This window comes from Talpa occidentalis, unplaced genomic scaffold (genome assembly GCF_014898055.3).
Source record: "Talpa occidentalis isolate TD23 unplaced genomic scaffold, MPIMG_talOcc4v2.1 talOcc4.9, whole genome shotgun sequence".
Taxonomy (NCBI): Eukaryota; Metazoa; Chordata; class Mammalia; order Eulipotyphla; family Talpidae; genus Talpa; species Talpa occidentalis.
Genome location: NW_023605305.1, coordinates 20720214 through 20736188, shown reverse-complemented (window position 1 = coordinate 20736188; position 15975 = coordinate 20720214). Strand labels below are relative to the sequence as shown.

The 15975-nt window shown below is 42.6% G+C and overlaps 1 protein-coding gene across 1 annotated transcript in view; it reads left to right on the top strand.

Moving 5' to 3' along the window:
- Positions 1-15975, top strand: part of DLGAP3 (DLG associated protein 3) — a 47704-nt gene that overhangs the window by 18887 nt on the left and 12842 nt on the right. Inside the window, exons 6-8 of the mRNA XM_054691493.1 lie at positions 9499-9712; positions 9975-10288; positions 10665-10750. Coding sequence (XP_054547468.1) covers positions 9499-9712; positions 9975-10288; positions 10665-10750 — 614 coding nt within the window. The remainder of the gene's footprint in view (positions 1-9498; positions 9713-9974; positions 10289-10664; positions 10751-15975) is intronic.

Sequence of the window (15975 nt, the reverse complement as noted above, 5' to 3'; positions counted from 1 at the left end):
CCACATTGGCTCCTATTGTTTGCTGCTCCACATTTCTTTGTTACATTTCCTGAATCAGGGAATCTGATTGGCACAGCTGTCTTTTCACATCAGACCAGCCTGTGTTGCTAAACCCACTAGTTAATGTTCAATTCTCATTTTACTTGCTCCATCAGCAACATCTAACACATGATGACTCTCCTTCCTGAAACCTTATTCAGTTGGCTTTGAGGACACTTTCAGGCTCTCCTACATACTGCTGTCTCTGTCTGCTTAGTCTGTGTCACCTGTGCCTCTGTAACTCTCCAGGATCCAAACACTGGGTTTTTCTAGGGTTTCGTTCCTGGACTTCTCTCTCCACCCACTCCTTACGTGAGTTCACCCAGGCTCATGGCTTTGAATATTAATGAGAGCCTGATGTATGTCTCCAGCCCAAACCTTCCCCTAAATGCCAGGCATATGTATCTAACACTGTATTGAAATCTCACGTGGAAATATAGCAGACATTTCAAAAAACTTAAGATGTCCAAAACTGAACTGCTGGAATAATCTCTGCCCTCACCCCTACCCCCCAGGCCAATACTGTGCTCCACCCACTTTCTTCTCCATTTCAGATAATGTCAATATTATCCTTCCAGGAGCTCTGGTCTAAAAGCCTGAAGTCAATCATGATTTCTTTCTTTCGTTCACATCTCACATCCAATCATTCAGCAAATCCCGTTTTAGCAAATCTAACCACTCATCACCATCCCTGCTGCCACCGCTCCAGTCCAAGGCCCATGTTTTTGTCTGGACTGTTGAACCACCTTCTGGCTTGTCTCCTGCACTCTCTCTTGCTCCACTTCATTTTCTCTCAATATAGCCATTTAAATATAGATCATTTAAAAATAGAATTATATCTACTCAAAAACCTACTCAGAGGAAAAGTCAAGGACTTTCCTCTGAGTTATAAGGCCCTGCATGATCTGGCCCTTGCTACCTGAGTTCCATTCCTAACTCTGTTCTCTTCTCCCACCCACTCCAGTCATACCAGTGCCCTTGCAGCGCCTCCCACACCACAGGTGTGGGAGCCTTGCATTTGCTGCTGCCTCTGCCCTGGTCTCTCTTTCCCAGACACTCCCATGGGCTACTCATGCATTTCTTCCAGGTCTTTTCCCAGATATTCTAAAGTTAAAAACTTTAACCATACCCAACATTTTCTGTTCCCCTTTCCTACATTTTCTCTCTGCTTCTTAGCACTTTACACTATCTAACACCCTGTGTACATTACACATTTCTCCTGGGACACATGGTTCATAATCCCGGCTTTACAGAAGGAGAAACAGGCTTAATGCACCAGAGATGTCACCCCATTATTTATAATAGTGCTTTTTGCCCTTAAGTCTATTTTTTTGTTTAATATTTTCATAGAACATCTTTTCCATCTTCTACTTTAAAGCATTTGTCTCCTAATGTCGTGATATGTCTCTTGCAAATAGTTGATATATTCTATTTTATATCATTTTGATAATTGCTTAAGAGCTTAGCACATTCATATTTATTGTGATTATTGATGTATTTGGATTTATTTCTCATGATATTTTGAGTCTTCTGTTTGTCCTATCTTTTGGGTGATACTTTTCTACTCCAAAGCTGCCTTCTTTGAGGCCATTTTGGTTTTCTTAATTTTTCTCTCCCTCAAATCCCACACTGGTTTGGAAGTAATTTACTCTTTTTAGTTACTCTTATGATTTTCATATCCATATGTGATTTAGAAGTCTAATGTTGGCAATGTCTACCCTCCTGCTGAACAATGCAAAGATCTAAGGACCCCCTAATTTTCATCATCTCTTCCCTTCTTACATGTACTTGTTGCCCAGTAGTTTAGTTCCATCCTTATTTCACTTCTCCAAATTGGTCTTTATTATTGTTGTTATATTTTATGCTATCAGTACTTGATTATATAGCCTTACATTTTTATCTCACTCCACAGTATACTTTCATACCTTTCATTCCTTCCATTAAAGAATATTCTTTAGTGATTTTTTTCAGTGATTGCTGGTAACACACACTGTCTTTAACAAAAACAGTTTACCTTCATTACTTAACATAAATAGCTCATGGTGGCACTCTAGGTCAACATTTATTTTCCTTCAGAATTTAAAAGATATCCCTTAGTCTTCTGTCTTCTGTTGTTGCTGTTGAGAAGTTTGCTATCAATATAATTGACTTTGTAGGTGATTTTTATTTCTTTTCCATTGCTGTTGTGATCTTGTCTTTGATTTTGGTCTCCTACAGTTTCATATGATATGTATATGTGTGTTCACTAAATCTATAGGTTTATAACTTTTATCAAATCTGGAAAATTCTCTCATGGTTACTGTTTACTGGTACGTCTTTTTGCATTTGTTTACTTTCAGCTTCCTTGCTTTTTTATCCAACTTGACAATCTCTGTCTTTCAAATTGGAGCTGTTATCCATTCACATTTAATGTGATTATTGATATGGTGGACTGTGTCATGTCATATTTGCTCCTTTATTCTTCTTTTGCTGCCTTCTTTTGTATAACATAAGTAAATAAGTGAAATTTAAGATATAATTAATAAGGTAAGGTAGATGATATACTACCGAAGAGAAAAATAGCAAACCAAAAAATATGCTGCTCATAGCAGAAATCTAGAAAACTTAAATAAGGGACCAGGAAAAAGAATAACTATAAGAAAGTAAAAATCAAAATCAACAAACAACTATGAACCAGAGACACTCTATGGGGCATGGGGGGGTGGGGAGGGGAGGGATTGGGGTCAAAATAAGGGGGTCGCAATTGTATGGGGAATATAAAAATAAAATTTATAATAAAAAAATAAATTAAAAACAAAACAAAACAACAACAACAACAACAACAACAAAAAAAAAAACAAAAGATATGCTGCTACCCAGAAGGCAGCACAGAGAGGGAAAGAGATGGAAAACATGAAGGAGAGGTTAAGGAAAGAATAAAAAATTCCCACATATAATGACTAATAAGAGTTCCATTATAACGTAAGTTTCAGGTATGCAGCTTATAAATCAACATCTATATTACTGATCATTTTTTATGCTGAGTGCTAGTGAATTTTCTATTTCAGTTATTGTACTTTTTGGTTCCAGAATTTCCACTTAATTTTTTTTTCTATGTTTAAAAAGGCAGTTTATATCTCTTTGTTGTGATTTTTCTATTCATGAAGTCATTGTTGTCCTATTTCATTTAAATCTTTAAACATGATCTCCTTTAGTTCTTTGAATATGTTCATAATAGCTTTTTTGTAGTCTTTGATAAATCAAATGTTGAGGGACATTCACATTTTCTTATTTATTTTCATGTCTCGAAATTTTTTGTTGAACAGTTCAGATAATATATTATAGCAACTCTGATTTTTACTTTACCTCTCTAAGATTGTTATTGCTTTATTTATTTGTTTGTTAAGCCCTGGACCAAATCCGCGAAATCTATCCTGCCAAATGTAGCCTCTGGTGTCTCCTCTAATTTTTTTCTTCCATGTTTTTATTTTTAAGCCTGTTTTCCTAGGAATTGCTCCTGCATCTGCATAACTTAGTGTTCATCCAGAGGTTGGTCAGCTGTTGTACTCAAAAACCTCTAGCCAGTCAGATTTCATCTCTTTCATCTCTGCTTATGGCTCTATGTGCAGCCTGGGGATACAAACTTCAGGCTTGTTTTCCAGCCTGCTTTGACTTTGACTGTTCACAGGTTCTCTAGCATTTCCTCTGCACAAGTATACAGACTCCATTGATTAAGGATGTGTGGGGGGCTTGGGGCCTCTCTGATTTTGTTGTGCATGTACCCACCCTCTAGTTAACTAAATATATATGGAGAGTTTATCAAATCATCTATGGCTTTCTTACCTCCTGGGACTCCCCATTAAATCCCCGGCCAGTCTGCCAGTCCATTGGTTGCCCCAAATAGCACCAAAACCTAGCCTAGCAGTGCTGCTGGTTATTACTACTCTTGACACTCTAATTGACAATGCTCTAAATTAAGTGAATCCACTTTGACATGAGCATCAAAGCAACTGGTTTTCACAACCTGCTACACTATGGTCAAACTCTTACAACTGACAGAACTAGGAGCCTGGGTAATGGGCACAGTCTCAGGAAAGGATACCACATACTGATGTTGTTCTTACCCAAAGTTCAGTAACTTTAATAAATGTTTCCTTGCTGTAGACCTTTGGCTGATTTTCAGAGTGATAAAATGATTGTGTTTGACAGTTCTGTGCAACTTTGTGCTTGTCCTGAGAGAGATGATTTGGTGTCTTTTTCATTGTCATTCCTGAAGTCAGAAATCTGGAAAATTCTCAACCATTACCATTACCTCTTCAACACTCTAGTTTATCCCCTGGAATGCCCATGTGCAATTGTACTTGTGCAATTGTACTTGGGAACTTTTTACTCTTTCCTTCATGTATATATTTTTTTAAATAATAAATTTTATTTTTATATTCCCCATACAATTGCAATCCCCCCATTCTGACCACAATCCCTCCTCTCCCATCCTTCATGTATATTAACCCTCCCTTCATGTTTTCTATCTCTCCCTCCCTATGCTGCCTCCTGGGTAGCAGCATATCTTCTGGTGTGCTGTTTTTGTTTTTTTTTTCAGTCGTATAGCATCTACAATTTGTTAATTGTTTCTGAAGTTTCACTGATTTTTTTTTCCATTTTTAGAAATCTGATTTAGTGCCTTTTCAAATCTTTCTAGTCTCTTTTAAAAATCAAAGCTTTCACTCTCATGGTTTCAGCTATAGAAATTTAAAACATAGTTTAAAAGCTAATCTGCTTTAGCCTAGGTAACTCTAGCTACTGTAAAAAATAAACCCTGAATTCTCAATGACTTAACTCAATAAAGGTTTAATTTGTGTTTATATCACAATTAATATTAATTATCTATTGCAGCTTAATAAATTACCCCCCCCCCAAACATACTAGCTTAAAACTACACATATTTATCCCTTCACAGTTTCTGTGGGTCAGTTTAACTGTGAGCACAGTTTAGCTGGGTTCTACCTGGATCAGTTGTCTCACAAGGCTTCAGTCAAGGTGTTGGTCAGGACTGCAGTCATTTCAAAACTTGCCTGTATTAGAAAACTTAAATAAGGGACCAGGAAAAAGAATAACTATAAGAAAGAAAATATCAAAATCAACGAACAACTATGAACCAGAGACACTCTAAGGGGGATGGGGGGGGCGGCGGGGAAAGGAGGATTTGGGGTCAAAATAAGGGGGTTGTAATTGTATGGGAAATATAAAAATAAAACTAAAAAAAAAAAAAAAAACTTGCCTGGAGCAAGATACACTTCAGCCCTCATTCACATGGCCATCAGAGGCCTGAGAACCTTTCTGGCTCTTGGTCAGAGACATATGGGACTCAAGATAGAGCTACTTCCAAGATAGCACCTTTCTTCCTTCAGAACAACAGTGGAGGTTCAACAGTGGAGGTTGAAAGAGGTGTCCAAGATGGAAACCACGATCTTTTTGCATCTAATCTTAATGTATTCTAATCTGATCTCAAAAGTATTACCTCCACTCCCCCCGGGCCTCCCTGGTGGCGCAGTGGTTGAGCGTTGGGCTGTGAAGCTGCCTGCAGCCTCTTGCAGCGCCGGTTCAATCCCTGGCCACCGGTGAGGATCCCACATGGCGCGCAGACCTCTCCTGCCTCGCCCGCTGCTCCCCTCAGCAGTGTACTTCTTTGGTCTGCCTGTTCTGCGCCTTGCTCTGGCTCTGGTGAATTCTCTCACCCTCCCACGCTTCTGACTGTACCCAGTGCCTGTATAAATAAATAAATTTTTTCTTTAAAAAAAAGAAAAAAAATTATTAAAAAAAAGTATCACCCCTATTTTATTCATTAGAAGTGGGCCAATAAGTTTGGTTCACACTCGGGAAAGGGGCACACAGTTTTGAATGCAGGAGGTGGTCTTCCTTTGCAGCAGTTGGGGCCATGCCAGACACTAAGAGTGGCTTATCTTCAGTGGAGTTTTCTCTGTGAGAATCCCCAAGTGGTGGGGGTAAAGGGGTGGGAGAGTAGGAGTAGATCCTCAAAGAACTATTTTGCAACTACTTCTGTTAGATTATTCCAGGTCTGGGAGCATTTTATGTTCCATTTAAATTTGGGTGGAGGCGTCTGGCCCATGTAGGCCCATACAAATACAACATCTAGTATCTATGTGAGGACCTACTTTGTGGGTACAAATCCTTAGAGATTTGCCTCCATCCCACCCACAGTGCCTAGGCTACAGTCTAGCTTCTTTGTCGTCAGTGATGATAATTGATTTTTTTTTCTAGTCTACCTTCTCATCAAAGGCTTCCCTGTTCTTCCTTTATGTAGGTTCTCCTTTCTAATTCCATGCTTCATGTGGGCCCAGAACCTTATTCTTGCTCTTGAGTGGGTGTTAAAACCTAAGCCTTTTGGTTTGAGACCAGCAACCCCTGCCCCCACCTCTTACCTCCACTGGGCTTTTTGCAGCATTGACTCACACAGTTAATATTCTGATTTTCCAGTCTCCTCTTTGCTTTTGTCCCCTGGGGAATTATCTCGCTTTCTTGTGAGCTCAGCTATGCATATAAAACAACATTTGCTATATTTTATCCGGTGATTTGGAGTGTTTTGAAATGGGAGGGTTTTCTGAGGTCACCTAAACTAAATGACCGATGTAAAGTCTGCAGTATGTTACCTAGCCCCGAGCTGGACCCACCAACTCTAGCTAGCACGGTTTTCAGTTAGACCCAAACAAAGTATTTTCTTCTAAATATCTCACACTCCTGGAAGTATTTTGATTTTGAGTCTGATTTGGAGAAAGACTAAGATTCTCATTTCCCAAGAGGATTCTGAAAGCTGTGGCTGTGGGGAGCAGGGTGGAAGGCAGTGCAGGGATAATAGAAGAATTCATAGCACAATGTTACAGTTTTATAATCACAATACAGTAAAGATCAACTCAGGTGCAATATTCCTCAGAGTCTGTACAAGTCTGCATTTTCCCTTGGGCCCTGGTCCCTTGTTGGAGTGCCAAGGCTCCTTCTACCCAGTTGAGATGGAAGGTATGTGGCCTTTGGGAGATCATCACCCTCTATCAGCCTTGGATTGTGTGGGTCATGGGAATAGCTTATGGTTGGGATTTCAAGAGCTTAAGAGCCCCAGGGAAAGAGAAGTCTCTGAGTGGTATTGTCACTGAGATCTAAGAAACTTCTGTTACTAATAATAGTAGCTGATGTTTATTGATCATCTGCTCTATGCCAGATATGAGGCTTAGTGATTTACACACTGAAGAGGGCAGGAGATATAGAGGTAAGTTGTAGAGTGAGATTCCTTCCATCCCTGATGTCCAGACCTGAGGCCAGAATACTCTTCAGGGGTTGGAGATCAGCTCTTCTATGCTCCAGGAGGGACCCTCTGGGCTGGATTGGGTCTAGTTGGGGAGTATCTTGAGCTTGACGTAGAAATAGCAGGAGTCAGAGCTTCAAGAAATACCCTGGCAGTTGCTGGTCCTTGGCACCCCAGAAGTCCAAGAGAAGAAACTGAGAGGTAGACTCATAGTAGTCATGGTGAAAGCCACAGGAGTGTGACTTCTGCAGGTTAAAGTGGATGCACTTAACCTTTCAGGATCTTGGGTTGAGTTTTCCTTGGTCTATGATTTCTGTACACTGGCAATGAGGCTCCTTTTGAAGAAAAACTTTAGAAAGAAATCCAAACAGTCCTTCATTTTAATTACTGGGTCCACATTGGAACAACTGAATCAAATCTCCAATAAATAGGGCTCTAAACTTCTGAGCAGCCAAAGCAAAGAACAACCTATAGTTAGAGAGCTCTGGCTTCAGATCCTTGGAGTGGGGCCTAAGTTAATGCAGGTTTCACATGCTCCCCAGGAGATTCTGATGCTCAGTCAGCCTAGCCTGAGAGCCAGGAAGCCAGACATTTCACTTTGGTTTTATCACTTACAAAATGGGCATCCTTGGACAGTTTGTAGGCCCCCTCTGAACCCTAACTTGCCCACTGGTAGAACAGTATGAAAATATCTGCTCAATTTGAGGTATATTCTGTTATGCTTTGAAGCTAAGTTGTAGAAACACTGAGCTGTATTTTACATGTGGATCACGCCACTCCTTTGGGCCCTTGTTGACTGCACATAAATTTGATGCTGTGAGTCTTTCCTGAGAGATGGCAGAGACAGCCATGGGACATTCAGCATGAGGATGCTACTGAGGACTGGGCCCATGACATCATCCCGTGGCCTCTGCATAATTATTCTTGGAAGCACGTCTCAGTTTCAGTGGCAGGAACAGTTGTGGTTCTCATGAGCACCTGGGTTCATCAATTGGGCCTCAAGTCCTTTACAAGTGACTGATGGAGGACTTGCTATGTGCCACACCTGCCCCAAGTGCCTCACAAGTTTTTCTTTGAGTCCCCTCAATGGTCCTATGAAGATGCTACCACTATCCTTCCCCTTTGACAGGTGAGTCCTTAACAATTTGAAATAACACTCCCACACTGCTAGGAAGTAGCAGAACCAGCCCTTGTGTCCAGGGTTGTCACCTCCTCATAGCTCATGCGGGCAGTCACAGGCTGTATTGGTTTGGTGCTTTGGCTGCTTGGAAGCTCAAGATCAAATGTGACCCATCCTGTGTTCTGGGTATAGAACTAACTTTTGCACCACTTTCTTTTCTTACTTTTTGTTTCTGTCCCTTTGAATCAGTTTTCTCATGTAACACAAACAAGCTGCAGCCTCTGTGGTATATTTAGTCTTAGTGCAGTGTTAATGTGATGTGGTTTTGTGAGCAACCATTCCTTTTCCTTACTTGCTTTATTATTTTTAACACCATAGATTCTTCACTGCAGAATATCAAAAACAAAAGCCAAGAACCTCATCTAGCAATGGTTGAACTTTCCTTAAAGGATGAAGGAAGGGAAGGGACCAGCAGGCCAAACCAGAACCCTAGTTATTGGGCAGAAGGTGGGAGGCTGGGAACATTTGAAGGTTAATACTTTTGCTCTGAACACCTGTTAATTTCCATCCTGTGGCACAAGATGTGTCTCCATAGGTTGCTGCCAATCACACTTGTAATATAGTGGATTATGAATAATAAAATAAAAGGGGTTCTTCTCTCAGCCCCCACCCCAACACTGGGCAGAAGGGTGGATGGTGAGTCCTGGTCCTCTCTCTCCAGTCCAGCAAGAGAAACGTCAGTGCTGGGACTAAGTTGAGAGGAAGTTAGGGTGCTCCCAGTCAGGCATCTGGAAGAGGCATAGATAGGGTGGAGGGAGGAGTATTTAGAGGCAAGACTTGGACCCCAAGTCAGGCCTGGGGAGCAGCACAGGGTAGAGGTGCCTCCCTCTTGCTTTGTAGAGAGCGAGGGTTCCTTTTAGTCCAGATGCAGAAGAGTCAGAGAAAAACCGTGCAGATCCAGATAGGTTCCTAAGGCAAAACCTTCAGTGACCCCCTCACAGCCCCCCAGCCCCTGCTAACTGACCTTCCCATGCTCTGCCCCTAGCTCAGCGATGAGCTGAGCCAGCAGCTGGAGGCCGTGTGCGGGTCCGTGTTCGGGGAGCTCGAGTCCCAGGCTGTGGACGCCCTGGACCTGCCCGGCTGTTTCCGCATGCGGAGCCACAGCTACCTCCGGGCCATCCAGGCCGGCTGCTCCCAAGACGACGACTGCCTGCCCCTCCTTGCTGCCCCTGCCTCTGTCTCAGGGAGGCCCGGCTCCTGTGAGTACGCCCTCTCTGCCCTCCCCCGGCCCTAGGGTAGGAGAGCGCCCCGGGTGCTAGATCTCCCCCGCGGAGCTGTGCTGTGTGACCCTGGGCAGCGTCTTGGCCTCTCTGGGCGGGCTGGGGAAGACCATCCTCGGGTCTGCACGAGGCAGCGCGTGGGGAGTACTCGTGGCCGCTGGGTCCTGTGGTGTGGTGGGTCACAGATACTTGCCAGGACCCCTTTTTTTCACCCACTGCGTCTTGCATTCGCGGGCCGCAGCCTTCAACTTCAGAAAGGCCCCGCCCCCCATCCCGCCGGGCAGCCAGGCCCCGCCCCGCATCTCCATCACCGCCCAGAGCAGCACCGACTCCGCCCACGAGAGCTTCACCGCGGCGGAGGGCCCGGCCCGGCGCTGCACCTCCGCCGACGGCCTGGACGGCCCAGCCATGGGCGCGCGCACCCTGGAGTTGGCGCCGGTGCCACCCCGGGCCAGCCCCAAGCCCCCTACTCTCATCATCAAGACCATCCCCGGCAGGGAGGAGCTGCGGAGCCTGGCGCGGCAACGCAAGTGGCGGCCGTCCATTGGGGTGCAGGTATGGAAGCGGGAGGTGCGGCCCCAAAAACGGTTGGGGATGGGTGGATGGGGTTACCAGCGGCATTCTGGATTCGTGGGCCTTTTCCTTGACTTGCTCCGAGCTGCAAGTAGCTCTCACACCTGGTCGTCGACAGGGCACCACCAGCCATCCCAACCCACAACTTTGTCCTGGCACCGTCGCCCCTCCTGGCCAGCAGGGTGGTGCCCAGAGGTTGCCATCTTGATGCCGCTGACCTTCTGGGTCTTGCCTCTTGTTCAGGCAGATTGCAGGGTCTGTCAGCTGGCTTGGGGCTCAGCCATTGCTTGTCCTCCCTGGGAAGGGCTTTCTCCCTGGGCGGGCCTGGGCCACTGACCTCCCCCAACCCTGCCACCAGGTGGAGACTATCTCAGATTCGGACACGGAGAACAGGAGTCGAAGAGAGTTCCACTCCATCGGTGTACAGGTGGAAGACGAAAAGAGGTAGGTTTTGAGGGGCTATCTCGGCCTTCCTTTTGGAAGAAGAGGAGAGAGGTCCTTGAGGAACTCTAGGTGCCTTCCTATGTGCATCCTCCTGTCCTGGAGGGGAGAAGGCCGTCAGAGCAACCCAGGGGTTATCCACAGAGATGGCACCTGGGCAGCCATCAAATCTAAAGAGTCTCTCTTGTCCCATGTCTGCTCCAGATGCTCCGAGGGGAAGGAGGGTAGGAGGAAACAACAGGTGGCTGCTGAGCGGGCCTTCAGCAATTGTCCTTTACAGGGTTAGAGAGCAGGATTTTGCCAATCCCTCACTACTTCCTGTGGCATACAAGTGAGCTCTAAAAGAAACAAATAAACATGAAGATTGCCTCTCAGGAGCTCCTGGCAGATGTAACACTCCCTCTCTCTTGGCTCACACAAGCCTTTAACCAGTCGGGGGTACCTATTATGTGCCCAAGTCTATGGTGTACTTGAGATGGGAGAATTACCAGCAGCTACTATTCTGGCATTAGATGGCTTTAGAAATATCGCTTCCTTAATTTCCAACTGAAAAATTAGCTTCGTGAGTCCTGGAGGGAATACTAGGAGGGAACACCCTCTGTTGTTGGATTCCTATGGGAAGACAGTTTCTCTAATGACCGTGCGTCTGCCACAGTGGCCTGGCTGCCCCAGGGGCCGTGATGCTGCCGGGCCAGTGGCCTGAGTGTGGTGTCTGGGAAGCTGCCTGGGGCTGGCGGTTAGGGTTTGATGGTAATCTGTGCTGCCCAGGCCATGCCTGCTGGAGAAATGAGCTGGCGTTCTGGTAGCCATTCCTTGCAGCTCTGTTCCCAGTTGCCATTGTTGGACCTTTTGACTTCCCCTAAATTTCCCTCAACAATTTCTGGTAACCCCTGGGGGTGTCTTGTGTGTGTGCCTTTTCAAATCTTCCTGGGGTTCTTGTGGGATTTACTGTTTTTCCTCCAGTTCTGCTCTAGCTCCTTGCAGTTCCATCAGCTTCTGAGGCTGTAATTGCCTCCATCAAAGGTGACCTAAAAGCTGCCTTTGCTGCCCCATAACCCCTGAGGTCCACTGTCCTCCAAATTCTTCATATTCCACAGCATAGGGAAAGCAGCACTTTATGGTGATCCCAGTTCCTCAGGTCCTGGACTTGAGTTCTTGAGAGGTGGGACTGGAGTCGTGGAGGGGCGAAGCTCTGTGCTCAGTACTCTGCCCCCTGCTCTGATGCTGCCCACTGACTGTAAGCCAAGTCCACGTGCCCCCCACTTGCTCCCTTACCCAGATAGACCCTTGGGGGGTTCCCTGTTCCTCCCAACAGGCTTGAGTTCTCGAAAGACACAGCAGGCATCCTACTGAGATTCTGACTGAATCGGCAGCCTCTGGCAATCACTCACGGATCTATTATCCAGCAAATACTTATTAAATATCTGTTATATAACAACTCCTGGTAAATGCACAGAGAAACATCAAACACATGACTCTTGCCCTCAAAGAAGTTATTATCTAGAAGGGGATTGAGGCAATGGATATATAATCCACGAATGAAAATGTGATTACACATTTGGTATAATAGGGTGGGATGATGAAAAAAAGCAGGAGTTAAATGATAGGAACCTTATTTGGATTAAGCAGGTGGCATTTAAGCTGAACCTTGAGGACTGACCGGGGACACTCAGGCCATCACCGGGGGAAGGGCACCAGGCAGAGGGAACAGCTTTGTAAGGGTGCTGGGGCAGCAAAGTGTGACATCATCAGGAACGGAGAGAAGGTTCACGGTGGTGGTGGTTGTGGTGGTGGCGGGGTGTGTGGAGTTGGGTGGAGCAGTGGCGAGGGGGTGGGTTGGAAAATACGCAGGGGCCAAGTCATGCAGAGGGCGTGATTAAGACTGGAATCTAATTATTACTGATGAATAGCCATTAAAAGGTTAAAGGAGTGTGACATGAGCTAATTTATGTTTACAAAAGATCAGTAGCTGCTGGGTGGAAAGTGAATCTGAGGGACATAATAGTGGCTATGAGGAGACTCGTAAACAGGATTTTTTTCATGATCCAGGACAAAAGTGATGATCTTTTGCACTAGGGAAACTGGTGTTGGGAATCTTTTTTTTTTTTTCCGTTGTATATTAGAATTGGGTGCTGCTCAACATGGATGGCGGTGGAAGGGATCATGCTCAGCAAAATAAGCCAGAAAGAAAAAGAAAAATACCGGATGGTCTCACTCATAGCAGGAATCTAGAAAACTTAAATAAGGGACCAGGAAAAAGAATAACTATAAGAAAGAAAATATCAAAATCAACAAACAACTATGAACCAGAGACACTCTATGAGGGGTGGGGGATGGGGAGGGGAGGGATTGGGGTCAAAATAAGGGGGTCGCAATTGTATGGGGAATATAAAAATAAAAAAAATTTTATACAAAAAAAAGAATTGGATGCTGCTAATGTATGGGAACACTATTAAATTTTGTATATTGATTTTATATTCAGCAACTTTGCTACTCTCTTACTGGGTTTCATAGTTTATCTGATGGATTTTCTATATAGCCAATACATTTTCTACAAATGAGGATATTTCTTTTAAATCTATAGTCTTATAATTTGTTTTTGCTGTGATAATGCGTAGACGAGGGCTTTCAATTTGCGGTTGAGAATATAACATTCTTTCCCATTCCTGATGTTAATGAGTATCTTCTCACAACCCATGCAAAAATCTGATATTTGCTACAGATTTTGATCGATAAGTATTTATCAGGTTAAGGAAATTCCCTTCCATTCCTAGTTGGCTAAGAGTTTTTATTTTTTTAAATTGAAAATGAGAGTGGAATTTTATTGAATGCTTTTTCGGAATCTAATTTGATAAGCATAGATTTTTCTCCTTTCATTTGTAATGTGATGGATTTTATGAGTAGATTTGCCCTGTTAACCCATTCTTTCATTCCTGGGATGAACCCTGCTTGATCCCATTATCAGTTTGAATTAAGTTTGGCTGTGGGTCACAGAGCTGTAGTTATGACCATTTTTTTAAAAAAATGTTTTATTTTTATTGTGGTAACAAATATAACTTGAGGGTATAGGTTCATACCTCTTCAGAAGTGTGTTACAACACCACGTCCACCACTTAACCCATAATCCTCCACCATAACCCACTGGATCTCCACCCCCTCTTCTCCATTCCCCTCCCCACCCCAACTTCAAGTCTCTCATCAAATTTCTAGGGTTTGCTTGGTTTAGTTTCTGTCCTTTTGTTTTGATTCTCTCTATTCCACATATGAGTGAATTATCTTTCTGTAAAGGTTTGGTAAGTGTTGCCTGTAAAACTATGTGGCCTGATGCCTTTTGGGGACAGAAGAAACATTTTGAACTACAGTTCCAGTTTCTTCAGTGCTTCTAGATTTATTCTGCTTTTATTTTTCTTCTTAGGTCAATTTTAGTGATTTATGTTTTTCTGCAAAAAGTGGGCTATTTTATAAAAATAGACAGTTTTCAAAATTTTGGGTATAAAATATTCTTTATATTTTATAATAGTGTGTGTAGGTTATACTTTCTTTCCTTTCATTCCTAATATTGTATATTTATGTCCTACTTCTCTTTCTTAATCACTATTGCCTGAGGTTTGTTTGTCATTTTAATATATTCATATGGTTTAATCTAGTAACATATTCAATTATGTTTTATCAGTGTTTGAATGAGCATCTCTTTCAAACTAGTTTTGGTGAGCATCTCTGTTCTTTCATGGATGCCATTAATGTTTCCTCTCTTCTATTTTTGTGTTACCATGTCCTTTCTTCTACTATCTTTTTCAGTCTCTTGAACATCATTCCTTATTTTCTAATGTATTGTGAGGACTATAATTCTCTTCTAATTCATAATTATACTGCAGTAGTATAGTTATGGAATATCTCCTCTAGACTCCTGTAGACACAGTATTTTTCATTGTTCAGTTCTAACTTTCATCATCATTGCCCCTTTAACTCATGAATTATTTAGAATAATTTTTTAGTTTCCAAATGTATTTTTTTCTGGGGTGGGAAGTAGCTTCCTCCTTACTGTAATTTCTAAGTGTGTTACATTATGATCATCATGCATCCTGTATAATATTTATTCTTCAGAATTGTTGAGATAATTCTGTCATATAGACACATTATATGTGTGGATCAGATTTCCAAACTGTATTTCTCCAATGTTAATATTAGATTCTTTGGGATATTTGTTCTACTGGTTCTGAGAGAGGTGAGTTAAGAAGGTCTCACCATTATTGTGCACCATTTCCCCTGCTAATTTCATTCCTTTTTTCTTTAGTTTGAGAATGTGCCATTTAGAAGCATTCAGGCTTATGATTGTTGTTTCTTCTTGATGGGTCAGCCCTTTTATCATTAAACAGGTGGTTTTTCATCCTTACTAGTGTTTTTTTTTTGTTTTTGTTTATTTTTTAGAATTTAAAAGTGCGGGTTTATTAGGAAAAGGAGAAAGCAAAAGAGAGGCGCCTGCATGGTCGCAGGCGAGCAGGAGAGCTGCCCTTACTGACAGTTTTTGCCTTGAAGTCTGTTTTGCTTGTGCTTATCGTTGTGGCTGCTTTCTTTTGTTAATTCTAATGTATCTTTCCCCATCCTTTTATATCCTTATTTTTCAGATGTGTTGCTTTTAAGCAGTATGGAGCTAGAGTTTAGAAGACATATTTAATCCTTTTATATTTATCTTGATCACTGATCTGACTTACTTCTTTTCTCTTTAAAATAATTTTCTGTTTGACATACTTCTTTTTGGTAGGGGGGTTTCCCCTTTCCTGATTTTGCTGCTTTCTATTGAACTGATGAAAATTTTATTTCTCTTTTTTCCCATTGGTTTGGAAGTTTACAATTTAGTAGTGATTTTAAAGATATGTGCTTAATTTCATATTTTTATAATAAAGTCTCAAATGAGTAGTTGTATCCTTCCAAATCATAAAACAAGAACCTTGAAATACTTTAAATTTCCTTCTTAACTCCCTTCTCCCATTTTCCATGTTATATTTAGCTAGTATTTTGATTATATTGCTTTAAAAAAAACTCAGCTAAATCTGTTGTTATATCTTTTATGGTTTAACGGTTTAGATTTACAAACATGTCTTAATTTATATGTTCACCATTGCTTGTTACTGCCCACTTCTTCCTCATGGGTCCAATTTCCTTTATACTGAAGTACTGTTTCAGCTTGAGCCCAGTTTTAGAGTTAATATCTCAGCTTGAGATTTCTG